This window comes from Gigantopelta aegis, chromosome 8 (genome assembly GCF_016097555.1).
Source record: "Gigantopelta aegis isolate Gae_Host chromosome 8, Gae_host_genome, whole genome shotgun sequence".
NCBI classification, from domain to species: domain Eukaryota; kingdom Metazoa; phylum Mollusca; class Gastropoda; order Neomphalida; family Peltospiridae; genus Gigantopelta; species Gigantopelta aegis.
Window position 1 is genome coordinate 75,021,254 of NC_054706.1, and position 18,658 is coordinate 75,039,911.

Here is an 18,658-nt window from a genome sequence, read left to right on the forward strand (position 1 = left end):
AACATCCAAACCATTATGATGTGAAGTGACAAGAGTACAGTGAAGGAAATTCATCCTCAATGTCAGATTTAACACCTAGTAACAATTACATTTAAGAGACTGTCCGGAGTTTGCTGCCATTCTAAGATGTTTCTGACTAATAAAATCTTGTCTTGTTCAGAATATCAGTGTCTGTACATCAGGGCCGTAGCTAGCATGGCGGCAAGAATTTTTTTTTGGAAAGCATTATAGAAACTTAAAGAAAGTTCTCTTCTTAACCGTTTAAGGAGTTTTAGACTATTAACTACACAGTTGCTCCACTCCCCCCCCCCCCCCCAAACAAAAAATCCTAGCTATGGCCCTGTACATTCAATGTGTTTCTGATCGTCCGTTTGTAAGCAGACCAAAAAGATATAGAAAAAAAAGAAGAAAAAAAAGTAAAAAAGATATATATTAAGAAATAGATGAAGTTTGATCCAATACAAACTTTCGGATGATCACACACATTTAGTATACATCCACCGATATGTTATGCAAAAATATATATATATATATTATGTAATTATAGTCATTAAAAGAGTCTGTTGGTCGGCAAAACTTTAACAATGGCAGCCCACTCTGGACAGCCTCTTTAAGATAAGACAATCAGTTTGCCATACAGCTAACCAGACAATGTGGTTTTAGTTTCTTCTCTTTTTCATAAAACTAATTCTACTTACTGGACACTAGTCTGAAGTAAAACAACAAAATACATATATAAATACAATTGTCAGTTACAGTGTGCGATGACAGACTGCAAGTTTTATTGGTTAAAAATGTGATTCAACAAACAGCATAATAGCCTATTACTTTTTAATATTATTTTCTTTTAGTTTAACAAGTGCATTTTTTACAACCAGAACAGTTAATACATACATTGTCTATATTGTTTTTGGTTAAGTATTCTTTTTCGTTAAAATAATAGAAAGAATTTGATAAAAGTGAAAAATTATTTTGAAATACATGTTAAAATACATTTGTTTATTAAATAAAAGCAACTATCTTAACAAGTCCATGTGCCATGGATTCCACTAAGGCAGATTAAAAATGTAATATAAATAGTTTAAATAATGCTGATTGGAAAGTAGCTTTTGCGCATAATAAAACAATACTGTGTTCTATAAGACAGTTCATGCAATAATAAAAATGATGTTGTGAGGTGTGGAGGATATCAATAAATTATCTACGGTCTTCTAATTGCATACTGAACATCAGATGATGATGATGATGATGATGATGTACAAAATCAATGACATGTAAATGTTTTTAAAAACATTAAAACTAACCTGTAGTTATTAGGTTTATTCCATTCCAAATAAATAACATACAATTATTTACACAACAATCATACATATTTAGATGTAAATTATCTAAGATGTCAAAAAAAGAAAAAGAAAGAAAGAAAGAAAAAAAAGAAGAAAATAGAAGTGAAATCTGATTATCAATAAGCACTTTTTCGTTGAGATGTCTGTGGGTCTACCTCTTCACACCAGCATATCTAGTAATTAAAACATTCTTCTTCTTTTAAGTTTGGTTCCCAAATACAGTCACATGACAAGAATGATGAATACAAAAATATGCAAAGTAAAAACAAGTAAAATTCACTCAGATTAACCAAGAAAAAGCAAAATGGCACAAAAAAAGCAACTTTCAATAGCTTTAGTAAAATACAGCAAAAAAACATTACAGCAGGATGTTTGTCCAGCCCTACTAATGTGTCACATGTTTTCAAATTTAGAAGAACCCACCACACCCACCCACCCCCACCTAAAAAAAGAAAAGAAGAAAAAAAAAAAAGCCAAACCAACCAAACCTGCCAGGCTTTGTCCTCAAATTTATCATATGGGGGTGGAAAGGCAATGTGTTCACCCCACAAAATTAAAACTATTTTTAACATCTGCATAGAGAACAAATAACAGAAGACACCAAGTATAAAATAATTTTGGTGTCACCTGTTTCTTCCATGTTGTATATTGTGAAAGAGTCCCCATGTCTGGTATGGTTGTACGACTATTGACAACCGACTCTCTGTACATGGTGTTATGATGTCTGCAAAATATGACCATTGATCAATAACATGTTTTTAAAATATGACAATTGATGAAGTACTGATCTTGATACAAGTCATAAAGACGTTTCTACTTATGGCCATTGATGAAGAATTGGTTTTTGTACAAGTTATAAAAGACATTTTCAAAATATGACCATTGATGAAGAATTGGTTTTTGTACAAGTTATAAAAGACATTTTCAAAATATGACCATTGATGAAGAATTGGTTCTTGTAAAAGTTATAGAAGATATTGTTAAAATATGACCATTGATGAAAAATTGGTTCTTGTACAAATTGTGATGAACAAACAGTAATTTTCACAACAATTGAGAATGTGACTTTGATATACATAACAACTAGCTGACGTTTAACATATACTTAGCAAACTGCGATGAAATAATCATACATCAATCCATGACATTGGATGGGAAACCTAAGAATGTACTATTGAATCAACTTGTTTTGGACAAGAAATGTGAATATCTGGATTCTTCAAGACTAGGAATGTCACACCCAATTAACACAGCTTTTCATATGAAACAAAAACACAATAAACTCTTTAAAAACATCAAGTGCAAAATAGACAAGACATAATTTACATATGTGTTGTGTTCTATATCAGGCCTTCCCTGACAATTACAGGACAATCCAGGACCTACTATAGGACCAAAATCACATTACTATCACAGATCCAGGTTTCAGTTGTTTTTTTATCCTGCAACAGGATAGTCTGCAGTAAAAGCAGAATTCTGGGCAGTCTGCAAAATAAACATTTATGCAACGACAGTACTTCATACTGCTCATCAAAAAACTAAAAATTATTGCACCAAAATGTTTTGACACCATATTTGTTGATGGTTGCATTTTAAGTGATTAAGAACCCTATCACCCATATAACTGAATAAAACAAATTATACAAACCGGGCTTAGTATAAAAGAATGCTACATGCAGCAAATTTATACACATATTAAAAGACAAATTAAAAATAAAAACTAATTATAAATTTAAAAACCCAGATTCATGGAAGCAAAGAGCTATAAAATATTTCCTCTCTACAGAGTAATTAAAACTGTTATAAAACTTTTAAAATGAGTTATTTTTTTCTGCCAGTGAATGGTTCCTCTGTAGCAGGTACTGGCATCTTTTTGTGTTTGCGCGGCCAGGTGCCGGTATCAAATCCTCCAGAACAGATTTTCATCGATTCAACAGACGTGTTTGTTGCAGCCGGAGGAGATGATCCCTTGGAGAATGGTGGATGTCTAACACTTGCTAACACGTGTTGATTGTGTGCCATTTTTGGAATGCCTTGAGTATCTGCAGGAAATGCCATCTGCTCCTGAGAAGGAGAGTCCAGTTCTAAGTCATCATCATCGTCGTTAAAGCTCATGTTGGAAAATGCTGCACTGGCATAGTCCCGACTAGATTTCTTAGACCTGACTCGAGTTTTGGAATGTTTTGCCATGGAGTAATTCGTTTCCGACTGTACCAGGACTTGCTCGTCCTCAAGGTAAAGGTCGTCTGGTCTCTGGTGACGCTGGGAAGCCGTCTGCTTGCCGGTGGTTTTGTGGATATCACTAGGAGGCGAGGACACACCCTCTCTGTAGGTAAAGTCAGCCGATGTTTTAGCCTTGGCTGGGGTGCTGGTCTTCATATAAGCATTCGGTGTAAAGGAATACCCAGCAGACTGAGGAGACACATAGGCATTATTACTACAACTCCCCTTTTGATTTGTGAAAGCCTTGTGAAATGGAATGGCACCAAAAGGGTCTTCTGTGGTGACACTTGGTCCTTGTGGATTAGCTTCCAGACTGCCTGCATCCATCTGGATGTTCTGCATCCTGGCCCCAGCACTACCGCCAAGGTTAATACTGTTCCTGTGCTGCTGCCCCGAGCCAGGCAGAGCATCAACAGGGGTTGTTATCACAGTCTGATCCTCTGCTATGGGAGACACAGGGCACGATGAGGGACCGGTAGCCGTGGAGCTGGGAGTCAGTTTGCCACTGAATGGAGCATTGCCAAAAATATCAAAGACCGGGCTCTGTGCAGAGTGAGATGCATAGCTGGGTGTGTTGCTCTCCGCTGGACTCACAGTGAGCGAGGACGCCTGACTCTGGCTGGTGGAACCTTTCATCTTGAAGGGAACATTTGCGAATATGTCGTGTGGCGACATCTGCTGAGAGGAGGCACTGGGTCCAGAATCCACGCTACTCCCAGGCCGATTTCGAGATTTATGTTTTTTAAACGGAGCTGCAGCAAACACATCCGTCTGACCGCTATCGGGTGAAATAGCCGAAGTGAGACCGGCACTGTTCGACAACAACTGCTGTTGACTGGAATCGGCCACAGACTTGGATGACTGGTGATGCTGGATGCAGTAGGTGTCCTGCAGTTCATCGTCGTCAAGAAGAGGCTTGATACCGTACTCGTGTCCCACGATCCGGTCTGACTGAAACACATCCGGTCCGACGTTGTTGACAACACACCGGGAGTTGGTGTCTCTCACCATCGTGTGCTCCATCTCCTTGCGCTTGGTGGGAACCTCAACTGGCCGACTGCCGTACTCATCGTCTAGCTCCTGGTAGCCGAAGTCATTGCGTGCCGAGGCTCCAGCATCTGGCAGCTGATCATCCTCAGCATATGAGGAACTCGACTCCGCCCGGTCTTTAGTGTTATTCTTATCCTCACTTTTCCGGTCAGCCTGGCTCACTTTGGCAATGTCCTCCTTGTCCTCAGAATCATCCGTGTCCACCAGCTGCTGGTATTTTGAGCGCGACAACGCTGCCTTCAGGTGACCTGCACCTGGGAACTCGCGAGTCTTGGCTTCAGGCTCCATAACAGTGGCCACGACTGGAGAGCCGTCTGGAGAATCTTCGTCGTTCTCTACAATATTTAGAAACAAAACAATTAATGAATAGAAATTATTGTGACATATTATACACAGAATCTAGAATTATTAGTTCTTGTGATATTACCATATTAAGGACCGATAATTTAGGAACATGATTAATAGCCAGAAATTAATATCATATAGTACAGACAGAAACTAGTTGTTATCAGAGACCAAATACATTAAAATAAGGTAAATAACCAAGTAAAACACTGTTTATAAGACACTGCAGTACAAACCGTTTAATTTGTCTGCCGTTTTATGTAACCTTCCATTTTGTTACATGGAGCAGAAGTGGGGGGGGGGGGGGGTCAAAAGGATGGTTCCAGACATTTTTCATAATGAATAAAGGGAAACGTGTATGAATCACAACACAATATGTGAAAAATATGACCTCTAGTTTAAGTATGAAATATTGCTGCAAATTACTTACTGATGTCCAATACCCTAAAGAATGTTGGTTACTTCTGAACAAGTTTAAGGTAGTAATTAGCATTAGTTGAACAATCGAAATAAGAACACAAATCTTCTGTGTGTTCCGTAATATTCTGCATCTAATAAAGATGCTTACAATATTAAAGCAAAACTCTAGATGAATTATCAAGTTTCCCTAAAGATTCTTTGCAACAATCTTCTAATTTGCACAAAATGGGAACATTTGGTCATGATTCACTTACAAGTTTCATAGATTACTACACTATTTTAAGATCTTAAATAATAGTTGATAATTAATTTTTAGTTTGGGTGGTAACTGTTGCTGATCAAAACTTACAAAACAAATATTCTCTAGATACATTACCAATATCCTGACTTCACCAAACAAATCCAAAATGATACAGACATTTTATTATTAACTTACAAAATCATGTTATTGACTTATAAAAACTACAACAAAAAACCTACAGATTAATCTAGCAAATGACATCCATGTCAATAAAATTTGGAATATTCTCAATGTTAACACGATGTGTTTGAATTTACATATACCATACAAATATTACAAGTATTTAAGTCTTTACAAGTGATTCTTACTCATCTTACAATTACAGCAAGACAAATACAAACACAATGGGTCAATACAGTTTTATATTTGAAACACTCCTCAAATTGTGGATTGACAATTCTCTTCTGGTTTTGGAGGCAGATATTCATACCCATAATCCTAAACTACAATTTTTTATCAACAGATCTAAGAACAAAAATATTAATGTAATCACATTCAGATGTCTGCACAAGGCAGAGTCCAAAGGATGTTTTAATAAGTTGTGACTGTTCCCATGAATCTCCGTCATGTGCTTCATCTATAGGATGACTGCTACTCTCCAAAATGATATCATCCTACCTATTTTGTCCAGAGGATCACTGCCAATTCCAAGACTGATTTTACAAGTCAATAGTTTAAGATTTTGGTCCAGCAATTAATTCTGGTTTTGTTTTAGACTGTTGGAATTTCCCAGCAGATGGAGCTACTGGTACGAAAAGAAATTTCACCACATTTATTTATTTCACTTGAAGAGTGTTAGAACCAGTTTCAAAACCTACATATTTCGTCACTTGAAATAAAAATGTACAACAGTTAAAAAAGCGAACTGATGTAATGATACCAATTAAGATGAAAACAAAATTGTTATAAATGTTAAAATGACAGCAACTCATCTTCTGGACGCAAATCTTCCACGCTGTTTTGTAAGCTTTCACAATTGAATGCTGCACGTGTGTAGTTATTTCCTCTTTACACGTACACCAAAGTTGGGATTATGGATTATACAAGCCCATTTAATTTTGTTCATACAGTACAGAGTACAGTGATGTTCCCACACCAAAAACTCCAGTATTGTCATTTAGATATGTTATTATCTGCCCTCACCCACCCAGCCCTTATACACCCCCTTCACCAGCAAAACAGAGTTAGGTTTCCAAAAGTTGGCTCAACTACTAACATAATATGGCTTCTCTGTGAACTGTTGAAGAAGGAAGGAATATTTTATTTAATGACACGCTTAACACATATTAATTACAGAAACAGATAATTGAAGAGGAAACCCGCTGTCACCATGCAATTGGCTACTCTTTCAGATTAAGCATCCCAAAGGCAGGATAGAACATACCACAGCCTTTGTTACTCCAGTTTTGAAGCATTGGCTGGAACGAGAAATAGCCCAATGGGCTCATGGACAGGAATCAATCCTAAACTGACCACGCATCAGCTGAACACTTTACCAAGTTCCACCATTACAAACTGTTGAGGATATTGGTACTAGTTTGTAATGAAGGTAAACTACTTTTATCATAGCAAAAATTGTGCAAAATTATATATATATTTTCCACTACAATTACATTTAGCCTTTTCGTTTACTTAGAGACACTATTGTCTGAGACAATATAAATAATCCTGTCATAACAATAAAATTATGTATATCGTCTGCTGGTCTGTAATGTCTGTGTACACACAAATGATTAATGGCAGCAACAGGCCACACAATAGCAATGCAAATCCCAAACCCAGTGTATTTGATTACGGAGCCAATACTGTTTAAACCAACATGATTTTGTAGTGTGACCCTGCATAAGACCAATTCCCATGCCTGTCTTTTCCTGCGACTTGTACAGTATTGTATTGCAGCAAATCAAACACTGCGATAATCAAACACTGCATCGCAGAAGTGCTGCTGGTTGTGTGTGCAACAAAATGGTGGCAAGCCACAGCAAGACTGATGACTCCGACACCTACTGTGTGACATGTCAGTGTGTCGAGTCCTGGGCCCAGTTCCACGAAGCGATCTTAGTCCTATGATCACCTTAAGTGCATATGGTTGTTATGCACTTACAATGATCTTAGTGCTAAGATTGTCAAGTGGAATGGAGCCCAGATCAGTGATCCCACCGGTTGTAACACATACCAGACTTATCTGGCTCATATGCAGGTAACTGTTATGGTTATGAAGAACATAGGAAGTTCAGTCAATTAGTATATTCACTTTAAGATGAAAATATCTTAAACCAATGAAGTCATTGTTTAAATCACAGATTTCATGAAATGAACAGCATCAGAATATAGTTCATCAGTTTATGATCTGAACAAAGATAATATCATCATTATTTGTGAACAACACCAAGGCTGATAAATACTGCCAGATATGAAACCATGACAATTAAGCTCAGATAAATAAAATGAGCTAACCTTAGTTCAGGTATGTATACCCGAATCTTAGTCTCGGTATATCTAAACTTTAATCTAGAAATACCTGAATGTTTGTATCCAATGAATAAATAGAGACAAACCCGGGAGTATTTGTACATATTTTTTATTTACATGATTCATATCAGTGATACTACATGTTTGAAAGCATCAAGGGTTCAATGTATTGCATTGTATACAACTTCACTCATTAATATCGATATCCAGACCTCGCCCTTTCAGAGGAGCTATTACTCTCGCTCACTATCACTTGCAAGAAACTAGTTCAAGGAAAGTGATTTATATCTCCCCCATAACATGTGAATTTATATGGCATCAGTATGGTCATATCTTACTTGGCTCTCCATAATCAACTTAGGTGACCATTAATCATTCCCTTCAGTTTCTTTTTCACGAGGTCTGAATATCTGTACAACGTTCTCCAATACTCTATTCTAGATCACCACCTCCACTACTACAGTTACTCACACTAGAATTAACAAGCATTTCTCAAGTCCCTAACTTTAATTAAACTACTCTGCAGTTATAAGTCTACAGTCTCTGTGGCCAATACCTGCAAGTGTCAAGCATAAATTACCTGTTCCTCATAACCAACTATTCTAAACGACAATGCTAATTCATTAGAAGCATAATTATACTACAGCGAAAACCCTCTAAACCAGACACTCTATAAACCAGAATTCCTTCAAAACCGGATGTTTTAGACAGTCACTTTTTAAATATGAGTACAGAAGAGAACCTCTCTAAACTGAATACCCGTTAAAAGCAGGTTTTGTACTTGGTCCTTGGGTATCTGTTTTAGAGGGATTTCATTGATTTCTTTTCACAATAAACATATACAGATACCTACTCCATATAACCAACAATTATTCTAACAATGTTGTAAATCCATTCTTAGTATAATCATACTATTTCTTTATCCACTAAAGCTAGCATACATATTTCCCTCATAGCAGTTATTCTAACAGACAATGCTAATCTATTAGTAGTGTAGCACTAACATTTCTTTTCCCAATAAAGATACAAAAAAAAGACATAATTAGAAATACAAAGAGGCAGAAATGGAATCTCAGCTGGAAACTGTATGTCAATAACATAGCACAGTCTTAATTAATTAACATATTCATTTTATAACACAGGTTTTACAAAGATATCATTTTGTTTCAATTAGTCAATGCTGAGTGGACACTGAACAACTAAATCGGAATACATGTTTTGTACTGGACATCACCAATTAAGAGCAATTTGGAAAATCCCTAACCAAACTCAACTTTCAGTTAGCCACACAAAATTAAGGTCTATTACATACTGATTTATTTAGCATAACGATTTATAATAAACATTAACCGTATCTGACCTTAATTCGCATTTGTTGAGCAAAAGCAGAGTTCGACAAATCCGCTAGCCCGACGCCCGTGGCTAGTGGTTTTTAAGTTCGGGCTAGTGAGAAACGCAAAACCACTAGCCCTGTGGGCTAGTGGTTTCCCACCCCCTCTCCTTATCGCTCGATCGTGTTTTTGTTTTTGTTTTTTCTTTTTGTTTTTTTTCTTTTTCTCTCGGCTGAAATTTCGTTTAATAAATTTGATTGTGACGTTTGTCATAGATTAATATCAACAACATCATCAGTATATAATAATAATCCACTTGAACTAGGTCTGCAAACTGCAGTAACCTGCTATCTCTACATCGTTACGGTTACAGAATGCATTGTTTACTTTTCCCTTTCAAGTTTTTGGCACAGGAAATCAAGTCTAATGACATGCGTATTTTGATTGGTTGGACACGTCACGTGGTCGTTAATCTCGCACATAATTATGTTTTAGGCTAACTTGGAAATCACCAATCGCGACGACAGGTTAATCTCAGTCAAGTAAACCCCAGTCATGCTTTGAATTTCAGTGTTTGTTTTATTTACCTATTGTTTTCTAATTTAACACTTCGCTTACATATGGTTATCGGCAATCAGGAAAACAATTTACTTTAATGGTAACCGCACATGCAATGACTCGGCTTGGGCTATTACGTTTGGATAATGTCTCACAGCTGCCGATACAAGATAATACCCTTTTTGTTCATCAATTAACAACGGATTAGATGTCGCCGTTCTATTCTTTTGATATCGGTCTGACATGGGATAATGCCCTGTATTTGAGCAATTGGCAGTACTGTTCCTGGCGACATGAATAGTAGGCCCTAAAAGCATAACCCACTACCAAATACACTCAACCATCTATTACCGTGTGTCACACTGTCGTACCCTCATTTAAATTTAATTATTTTGATAGTGGTTTTAGATACCAACCATGAGTTTAATCAATTATTTTTCCCCGGGAGTGGGCAAAAGCGAAAACGGGACAATAACGATGGATCACACTGGACAAAAGACCAAACGTACAACACGACAAAACTGAAAGTTAAAACATAATTTAAGTGTTTGTTTCATTTTACTATTATACTCGTAAATGTGTAATCTTACAAAAATTATATAAAAATCCAGTTATAATTGATCAAGAATTTGGGCTAGTGCTTTATCTTGGTGGGCTAGTGGTTTTCACAAAACCACTAGCCCTGTGGCTAGTGACTTTTCAAAATATTTGTCATACTCTGGCAAAAGGTTAAACCTTGAGAATGGTTTAGAGCCATGTACATCCCATATCAGAGAAGACCGTATGCCATGAAACGGTCAACTGACTTTAATAACACATTTTAAAAAGCAGCAATGGTGTGCTATATCACTAATAGAAACCCAACTCTATTCCAAAAACTATTAACATACTATAGAACAACCTTCAATAATGTTATTATTAATGTTGCATAACTCCTGTGTTCGTGAGATATTCAAATTAGTCAAAGACACATTTAAAGCACTTGGTTATCAAAACTATCATGAAAATGCTATTGGCATATCCAAAATTCTTAATTAACATTAACATGGGCACATAATTGATGGAGGAAATGAACACAAAAGAGCAAGGCTGTAGAATAACAAAAATGACAATTCAAAAGCAAGGCTGTAGAATAACACAAAACAGCAATTCTTGAAATGGTTGCATTTCAATGATACATGTACTAAAAATGTTATGTAGCAACAGTGACTTAATTAAATGTGCCAAAAAGGCTTCCATAAAAAAAAAGAGGAAAAAATTGAACTGTATCCAATACAAATTAAGGACAAGTATACATACAAACAGAATATATTATCTAAACTGCAATTCTCTGATTTTGGCCACATTCACCGATGGTTTTTTTAATTCAATTATTGTTAATACATTATATACTGAATAGCAAATACTAAATAACTGGTTCACCGATTTTAAATACATTGTATAACTATTAGCTAAACGTACGTACATCAAATGATTGCATTCTCACGTTTGGCAAGACTAGCTGTCATCTTCTAGATATGTAAAGCAACCTAGACAAAAAATATTTCTATAAACTTAGGTGCTGCTATGTCCTAATATTGACCATTGTCAATGGGATGAAATTGTATCACAGTTACAGTTTAAACTGACACAAAGAAATTAACACAAGGTGCACTCATACAGAGCATACAAACAAGTACAGAAATCATAAAATATTAGTAATTTTAAAATTTAACGAAATTCAAATAAGTGACTTATTAGCAACATAAAACTTTTAACGAGGTCGTCATATCAGAAAGTAAACAAGAAAAAGAAATAAATCTGAAATTGTTGGATCAGCTGAACTAATACTTTTGATCAAATTTGATGTTATGCAGCTTACAGACAATTTAAAATTGAGTGATATTCAAATAAGTGACTTATTAGTGACTTAAAACTTTAGCAAGGTCATTATATCAGAAACTAAAAAAACTTTTTAAAAGCTGAAATAATACTTTGGATCAATTTTGACGTTATACAGCTTACAACTTAAAATTGCACTACTGATTGCAGCATATTAACTTCTGTTTTTTGTCATCATATTGGTTTAATTAGTAGCATGTAGAAAAAAGTCTTTTGTATGTATCTTTAAATTTAGTGTCATGAAATATTAGAATCTTGCCCTCACAAAATTCGCTAAAATTTGATGCTTACTAATATTTTCTGATTTACAGTATGTGATACACACTATACATCTGACAAGTGACTTTAATCTCTCACAGTGCACTCAATGTTGTGAAGACAGTAAGCCGACACCTCGTTGCATGTACTGGCAGCCTATAGTTTACTTCAACACATCAAGGCACTTTTCCATATCAAAACATGTGGCTTGAACACACAAATACATGTATGGCTGAAAGCAATATCAGAAAAAGTAAAGGTTTTGTTTGATGTATTAAAATTTGTGTTCACAAGCTTTTAAAATGGTATGGTACTGGTAACCATAATTTGCCAAAAATATGACAATAAAAAAAGAAAACCATGTAATAATTTCAGATCAATATTTGATTTATTACATTATGTAAATAATGACTTGAAATTGCTAGGGAGCTAGAGCCAATTGTCACTAAAGACAAAATAATATATGCTTTCCGATAATGAATTCCACAAGCAATTTTCGCTTTCCGTCTTAAACAAGTCCAAATTTTATGTTGACATTATGACAAATATTACAGGGCTCAAACTTAAGAACTTGTCTCCGACGGAAATTAAAAAACAATTGCCATTGGTGAAATGTCCCACCGAAGGCTACTGTGAGCCTGCCTATGGTATTTGTTTTTTAAAAAGTGACAAATAAAATGACTGAAAGGCTATTTTGCTCTATGTAGACATATTTTAAATGTGCAAATGTTAAATACGGGTAGACAATGTACACTAGGTGTATATATTTTGCCATTGTTGAGGAGTTTTACTGATGGCAGAAAAGTGCCATCGGTGATGGTCTCTACCTACGGCAATTTATATCTCAACGACGGCAATTGCCGCCGTCGGTGCCGCCGTTAAGTTTGAGCCCTGATATTACATTATACATGTATATCATAATTATAAAAAAATCATAATAATTTTAAAAAACGAGATTAATATTAAGATTATCTCAATACAAATGGTTGAGAAATGCTTCTCTTAACATCTGCTTCCAGATAAAAAATAAGAGAAGCCGAGAAAGTTCCCAATTTGACAAAATTAATTTCAAGACGAATAAGGTAACTAAATTTAAACGTTGTGTATACAAAAGCCAAATAGTAAACAAATGCAGCCATAATGAATTTAAAGATACAATTTATATTTAAAAAATCGTTAATCTTCACAAGACGACAATATCCCAAACTGAATACTCTTTTTAACATTTTCACAGCAGAAAACTAAAATCAAATTAAATATTGAAAATTAACTCAAACGATAGTATTCATTGGTTCAAATGCACACGAAGACAGACAACATTCACTCTACTGCTTAATGTACATATGGACTTCGATGAGATTGTTACAACACTATCAAGCAAGATATTGGATTACTTAATAAATAATATGTTGTAAATCAAAAATAGCAGACCCGGATAATGATTTAAGTGACAAAAGTAACTGAAGTCATTGATTAATCAGGGCTAACTCTGAATGTACAAAACATTTCACAAAGTTCAATAAATCTTTAAAACTTACAAAAACCCACTTTATATTCCTACAAAATATCAATAAACACATGCAATTTATTGGTTTTCCAAATTAACATAAGATTTGTCGATTGTTTTTAAAACTAGCAATTTGTGAATTTCACGAGTGGCATAGCTAGCCCAATTCTTTGTCCACAATTATTCATGGTCTGTTATGGAGAAGCATGAACATGTTATGTAAATAAAACATGAACATGTTATGTAAATAAAGCATGAACATGTTATGTAAATAAAGCATGAACATGTTATGTAAATAAAACTGTCAGTTATCAATACTTAACATTCTGATATGACACAATAAACTGCAAATTATGTGTATGCATATTACACAGACCTTTTTGACAAATACATGTTTTTACAAGTCTGTTGCTTGCAAATGGATTGTAAATACAGTTTTCTAAAATGATTAACACATGAGTAATTGTTCAAAATTAAATCCTTGCCAAATAAGAAGTGTTTGCTTTACTCCTACAAAAAAAGGGGGTGGGGCAATCTAACACTATAGTAACATAATGGTAGGTTCAGACTGTCAACAGTTGTGACAAAGTTGGTAAACTCGATGGTTGTGTTGTAATTTCTCCAAGTCCCGACTTACGACGGTTGTGCTCAGATTACCAACTAATCGGTTGTACAATGAAAATCGAGTTGTAAGAGCACTCAGAATAGCAGCTGAAAGCTGGCCAACTTTGTGCTGGCACTTGGTAGTTTGAGCCTATCATTAAAGAAAACCATGGTATGGCCATCAGAGATCATAATAAAACGTACCATATCACAGTACTGCCACCAGTAAGATAAGAGTTTACTGGTGTTGAGACAAGTGGGACCGAACTATAAATACTCTGGTGTTTGGATCAGTAGTATAATAAATAATAATAATATTATTACAATAACAAATGTCTTCATGACCTTCTGATCTCTCAAACAATCAACAAGGAATAACATTAAATTATTAACAACAAAACTATAACAATCTGTCATGGAATCCAAATAAAATAAATACATTTAAATAAAAAATATATATAAAAAAACCCAAGTAATATAGTTTCAAATCTTGTTTTATTAATTTAAAAAATTACAAATATATTTTGTTAACCATGTAAGTCTGGTCTTTTTTTTCCCCCAAGTCCAATTTTGGCAAGTGGGCAATTAACAATGTCATAACTCAAGTCGTCACTATGTAGTTAAAACTGAGACTGTTGGTACATCTGGTATGTTCTTGAACGTCATAATGCCAACAGCTCAAAACAAGTGTTGCCATTGACATTTTGATGCACACCAGAATTTTTATGATACTGTGGTTTTGTTCAGTACATTTTTAAAAATATATCCTATTCCATGATCAATATTTATTTTTTTCATTTAAAACGTTTATGAGAATTTGTTGCATACTACACCTGCTAGAAGCCAACTACAATTACACATAATTGAAATTAAACACACACAGAAAGTAAATACAAATAATCATTAACATTTTTATTATAAACAGTCGAATCCACTTTATTGCATATCGGTTTATAGCATAAATCGGTTATTTGCATATAATTCGGCTACACAGAACCATTTAGCATTAAATCAATAAAAATTATGTCGCATATTTGAATAGCTTTATAAAGACAAACATCGGTTAATTGCATACGAAAACCAAAAAAGTCTAGAAAATTCCATCATAAAATGTTCCACAAACCTTTGATATTTTACCAGAAACAATTGTAATTGCACAGAGAATAAAGCAGAATGTTCTATGTTGATTAAAAACTAATATTAAAAGAAGAAAAAAGTAAAAGTGGTTACTAAAACAGGCGATGTACAATGTTGACATCTCACACAAGACTCATCGTAGAGCTTATAGCAATGTATTCAGCGTGTTTATTGCAGTAATCCTGGGACCATTATTGCATCTTTTAAGTCTTGATGTCAGGATTTCAGGTGTAATTTGTTCTTTGTTACAAAATTACTTAAAACAACACTGACAACGGAACTACCTTGACAGAACACAAAAACTTCCCTACAGCAGTGGAATAGTCTATTGTTATTTTTATGTGCGCATTGCGTTAGCTTAAAGCCTTCGATAACACTGAAAGATAGAGTTGGCCAATGGCAATTGTGTCCTAGAATAAATTTAATAAAAATAATTAAATATGATTAGTTTTTACTGTATTTTGTATGTCACATTTGAACCACCGTATTTTAAGTTAACATTAATTATCACTGCTATTTATTTATGTTAAAACAATAATTAAAAACACTTATAGAAACTGCAACTAACCGCATCACTGGTATTGTTTTAAACAGACACACTTACCATGTCTGAGGTAAAACTACACAACAATAAACTAATCCAATTGGCCACGCCTTCTCAGTGTATTACTAGTTGTCAATTAATTCAGGGCTAAGCCAGATTTTAATCTGTATATGGAATAGGAAAAAACCCTACATACATTTGTGGGGGAGGCGGGCCAGGCCTCTCCCTCGATTCCTACTGGGGGGGGGGGGGGGGGGGAGAGAGAGGGGTGGCCACAGGCCTGGCTTACATCGTGTTAATAATTTTATTAATTATTAATTATTTTTAATTTTCTAATTAATTAATGAAATAAGCAAAATAAACATTACGCTTCTTATATTTTGTTCAATGCACAATAGCATCTCTAACAAAATATACTGTAACATTAGTACACTGACTGAAATCGGTTGACAATTAACAGTTGTTAATTTAAGTTATGTTTATTTCGCCTGCATGTGGAAATTACGCTTTGCAAAGTAACACAGTTTCACTACTCAACACCCCTCAGAACAATAGGTGTGAACTGTGGAAAAGCTGTGTGTAACAAACTGCAACGTGAATATTAGAAGCTAGACATAGCATCAATAAACACAACCGCAGATTTGTAACCATGCAAAATTAAAAATATTTGATCTTACAACATTTATACTGTTATTTTATTTATTATTATTTTACAATACATGTATAAACAAATGAAACACATACATGTATCAGCATTCAAACAGTGTTCTGCAGTGAAGAGTAAGATAGACTGTCCACAAGTCATTTGTAAAGTTTACCGTGGTTATAATCTGGAAGTGGGGCTCTATCGGATAATCGGTTATACCGGTTATTGGCATATATTTGAAACGCACCGGGGCTATGCAATTAAGCGGATTTGACTGTATATATATATAAAAAAAACCTGGATGAAAAATAAATAAATAAATAAATAATAGCAATAATATACCCACGTGATCATAGTATTTACTTACTTTTAGATAAGATTCAAAAAATTAATGTTAGAAAGTACCAATTCAACTTACTGTTGTACATGTAGTTATGCTCTCAGAATAAATTTCATACGACCTGATGTCAAAAACCAACTTTACAAGCAAGAAACTAAATTTTAGCAAGAAATGCTATACAGTGCTGTAAGAGTACCATGTATATTTAACACAATTATTAAAACTGGCAGTGATCGTATATTCACAACGTCATGTTATAAAGCATTTACATGTGTGTATGTAAAATTTATAATCAAATGTAATCAACTGAAGTTGTTAAAAATAACAACACAAAAAAACATACAGTTGTGAAATTGTTCTAAATCAATGTTTTTACTTTATACGACCATATATTTGTTTACCTGTTTACCGATTATATTACACACTCCTCAGATACACATACAGACTTAAAAACAACTTGTAAATGTTTGGTTATAGTAACATTAAAGGAGAGGGCAATTAAGGCATTTGGCCTGGTATGCATATTCAACGATGTATAATGCACATTATTGCTTAATATCAACACATATAATCGTATAGTTAATTAATAAAACGGTTAAATGTGACGACTATTATATATAACGGGCGCAGCCATTTTGTACCATCTCAGTGAGTACGCCCTCTGGCGAGCTGGTGGTTACGTAATACTTAACGCGTCACGCCAGGAATGAGCCTTAGAACTAGAGAAACACAATCTACCTGGTTTTTGCGGGATGATAAATAGTCATGCATTGCAATGTTCTGTAATAATACACATCCCAGTAAGCCAGTAAGTATATCCAGCACTATATATATTATTTTCAATACAAAATAAAATACCATTGTCAAAGTGGCGATACAACAAGTCGAAACAATTAACAATGTTTTGCCCATGCATTAACCTACATACTGAAATGATACAGGGAGTGTTTTCTTAGTTAATTGGTCTATGCTGTTAGTTGCTTCTACCTTTGATTCCTGATTGGCAGGTGTGTATTTGATTGGTAACCAGACGAGCCAATTAATTGACGCTGTCTAGACACAAAAATACATACCGGTATTGTTGAATATTACCTGTCGCCCATAAAATTGTAATGGACATGGTTTATTACTGTAAATAGTTATGTAAAACTATTGATTAAGTAGACTTTTCCATCTAAAACCACAGAACTGACCAATTACGTAGTCCCAAAGAAAATAAGATTATCACTTGGGTATCGTGGGTTGTCGTTTTTGCTCCAACATAGCATATCAATAGGCGTAATAGTGTACATTTTTCCTTTGGATTATTAAACAGAGAAAAACACTATAACCCAATTTTTTTTTCGTTAATGCAACTTGAAATATATTTAGTTAAAAAGTTTATTATATTATTACGTCATTTATGCTGCTTTCAAATCAGGTTGATCAAAGAGAAGCGCCTTGTCGAAAATTACTGCTTTTGTTTACACTGTACATACAGGAGATGGTCACTTCGCCCCAAGCTATCCCACCGGACGTCACAAAAACGAAACAAAATGGCTGCTCCCAGTTAGCAGGAATAATTGTGGTTTTTTATTAACTCTAAAATTACGCGTTTTTCATTTGCTAAAGTGTTAGTATGTGTTGGTGGTCCGGGTATGCATCTTTCCAACACATAAGGCTCTTGTTGGAGTTGACTCTACCTTTAAAGTGTGAAAAT

At 34.6% G+C, this 18,658-nt stretch overlaps 1 protein-coding gene across 1 annotated transcript in view; it reads right to left on the reverse strand.

Moving 5' to 3' along the window:
• Positions 1–740: 740 nt before the first annotated feature.
• The window catches only part of LOC121379924 (AP2-associated protein kinase 1-like), a 48,655-nt gene continuing 30,737 nt past the window's right edge, over positions 741–18,658 (reverse strand). The window contains exon 16 of the mRNA XM_041508606.1: positions 741–4,951. Within this exon, the coding sequence (XP_041364540.1) occupies positions 3,165–4,951 (1,787 nt within the window). The 3' untranslated portion in view covers positions 741–3,164. The remainder of the gene's footprint in view (positions 4,952–18,658) is intronic.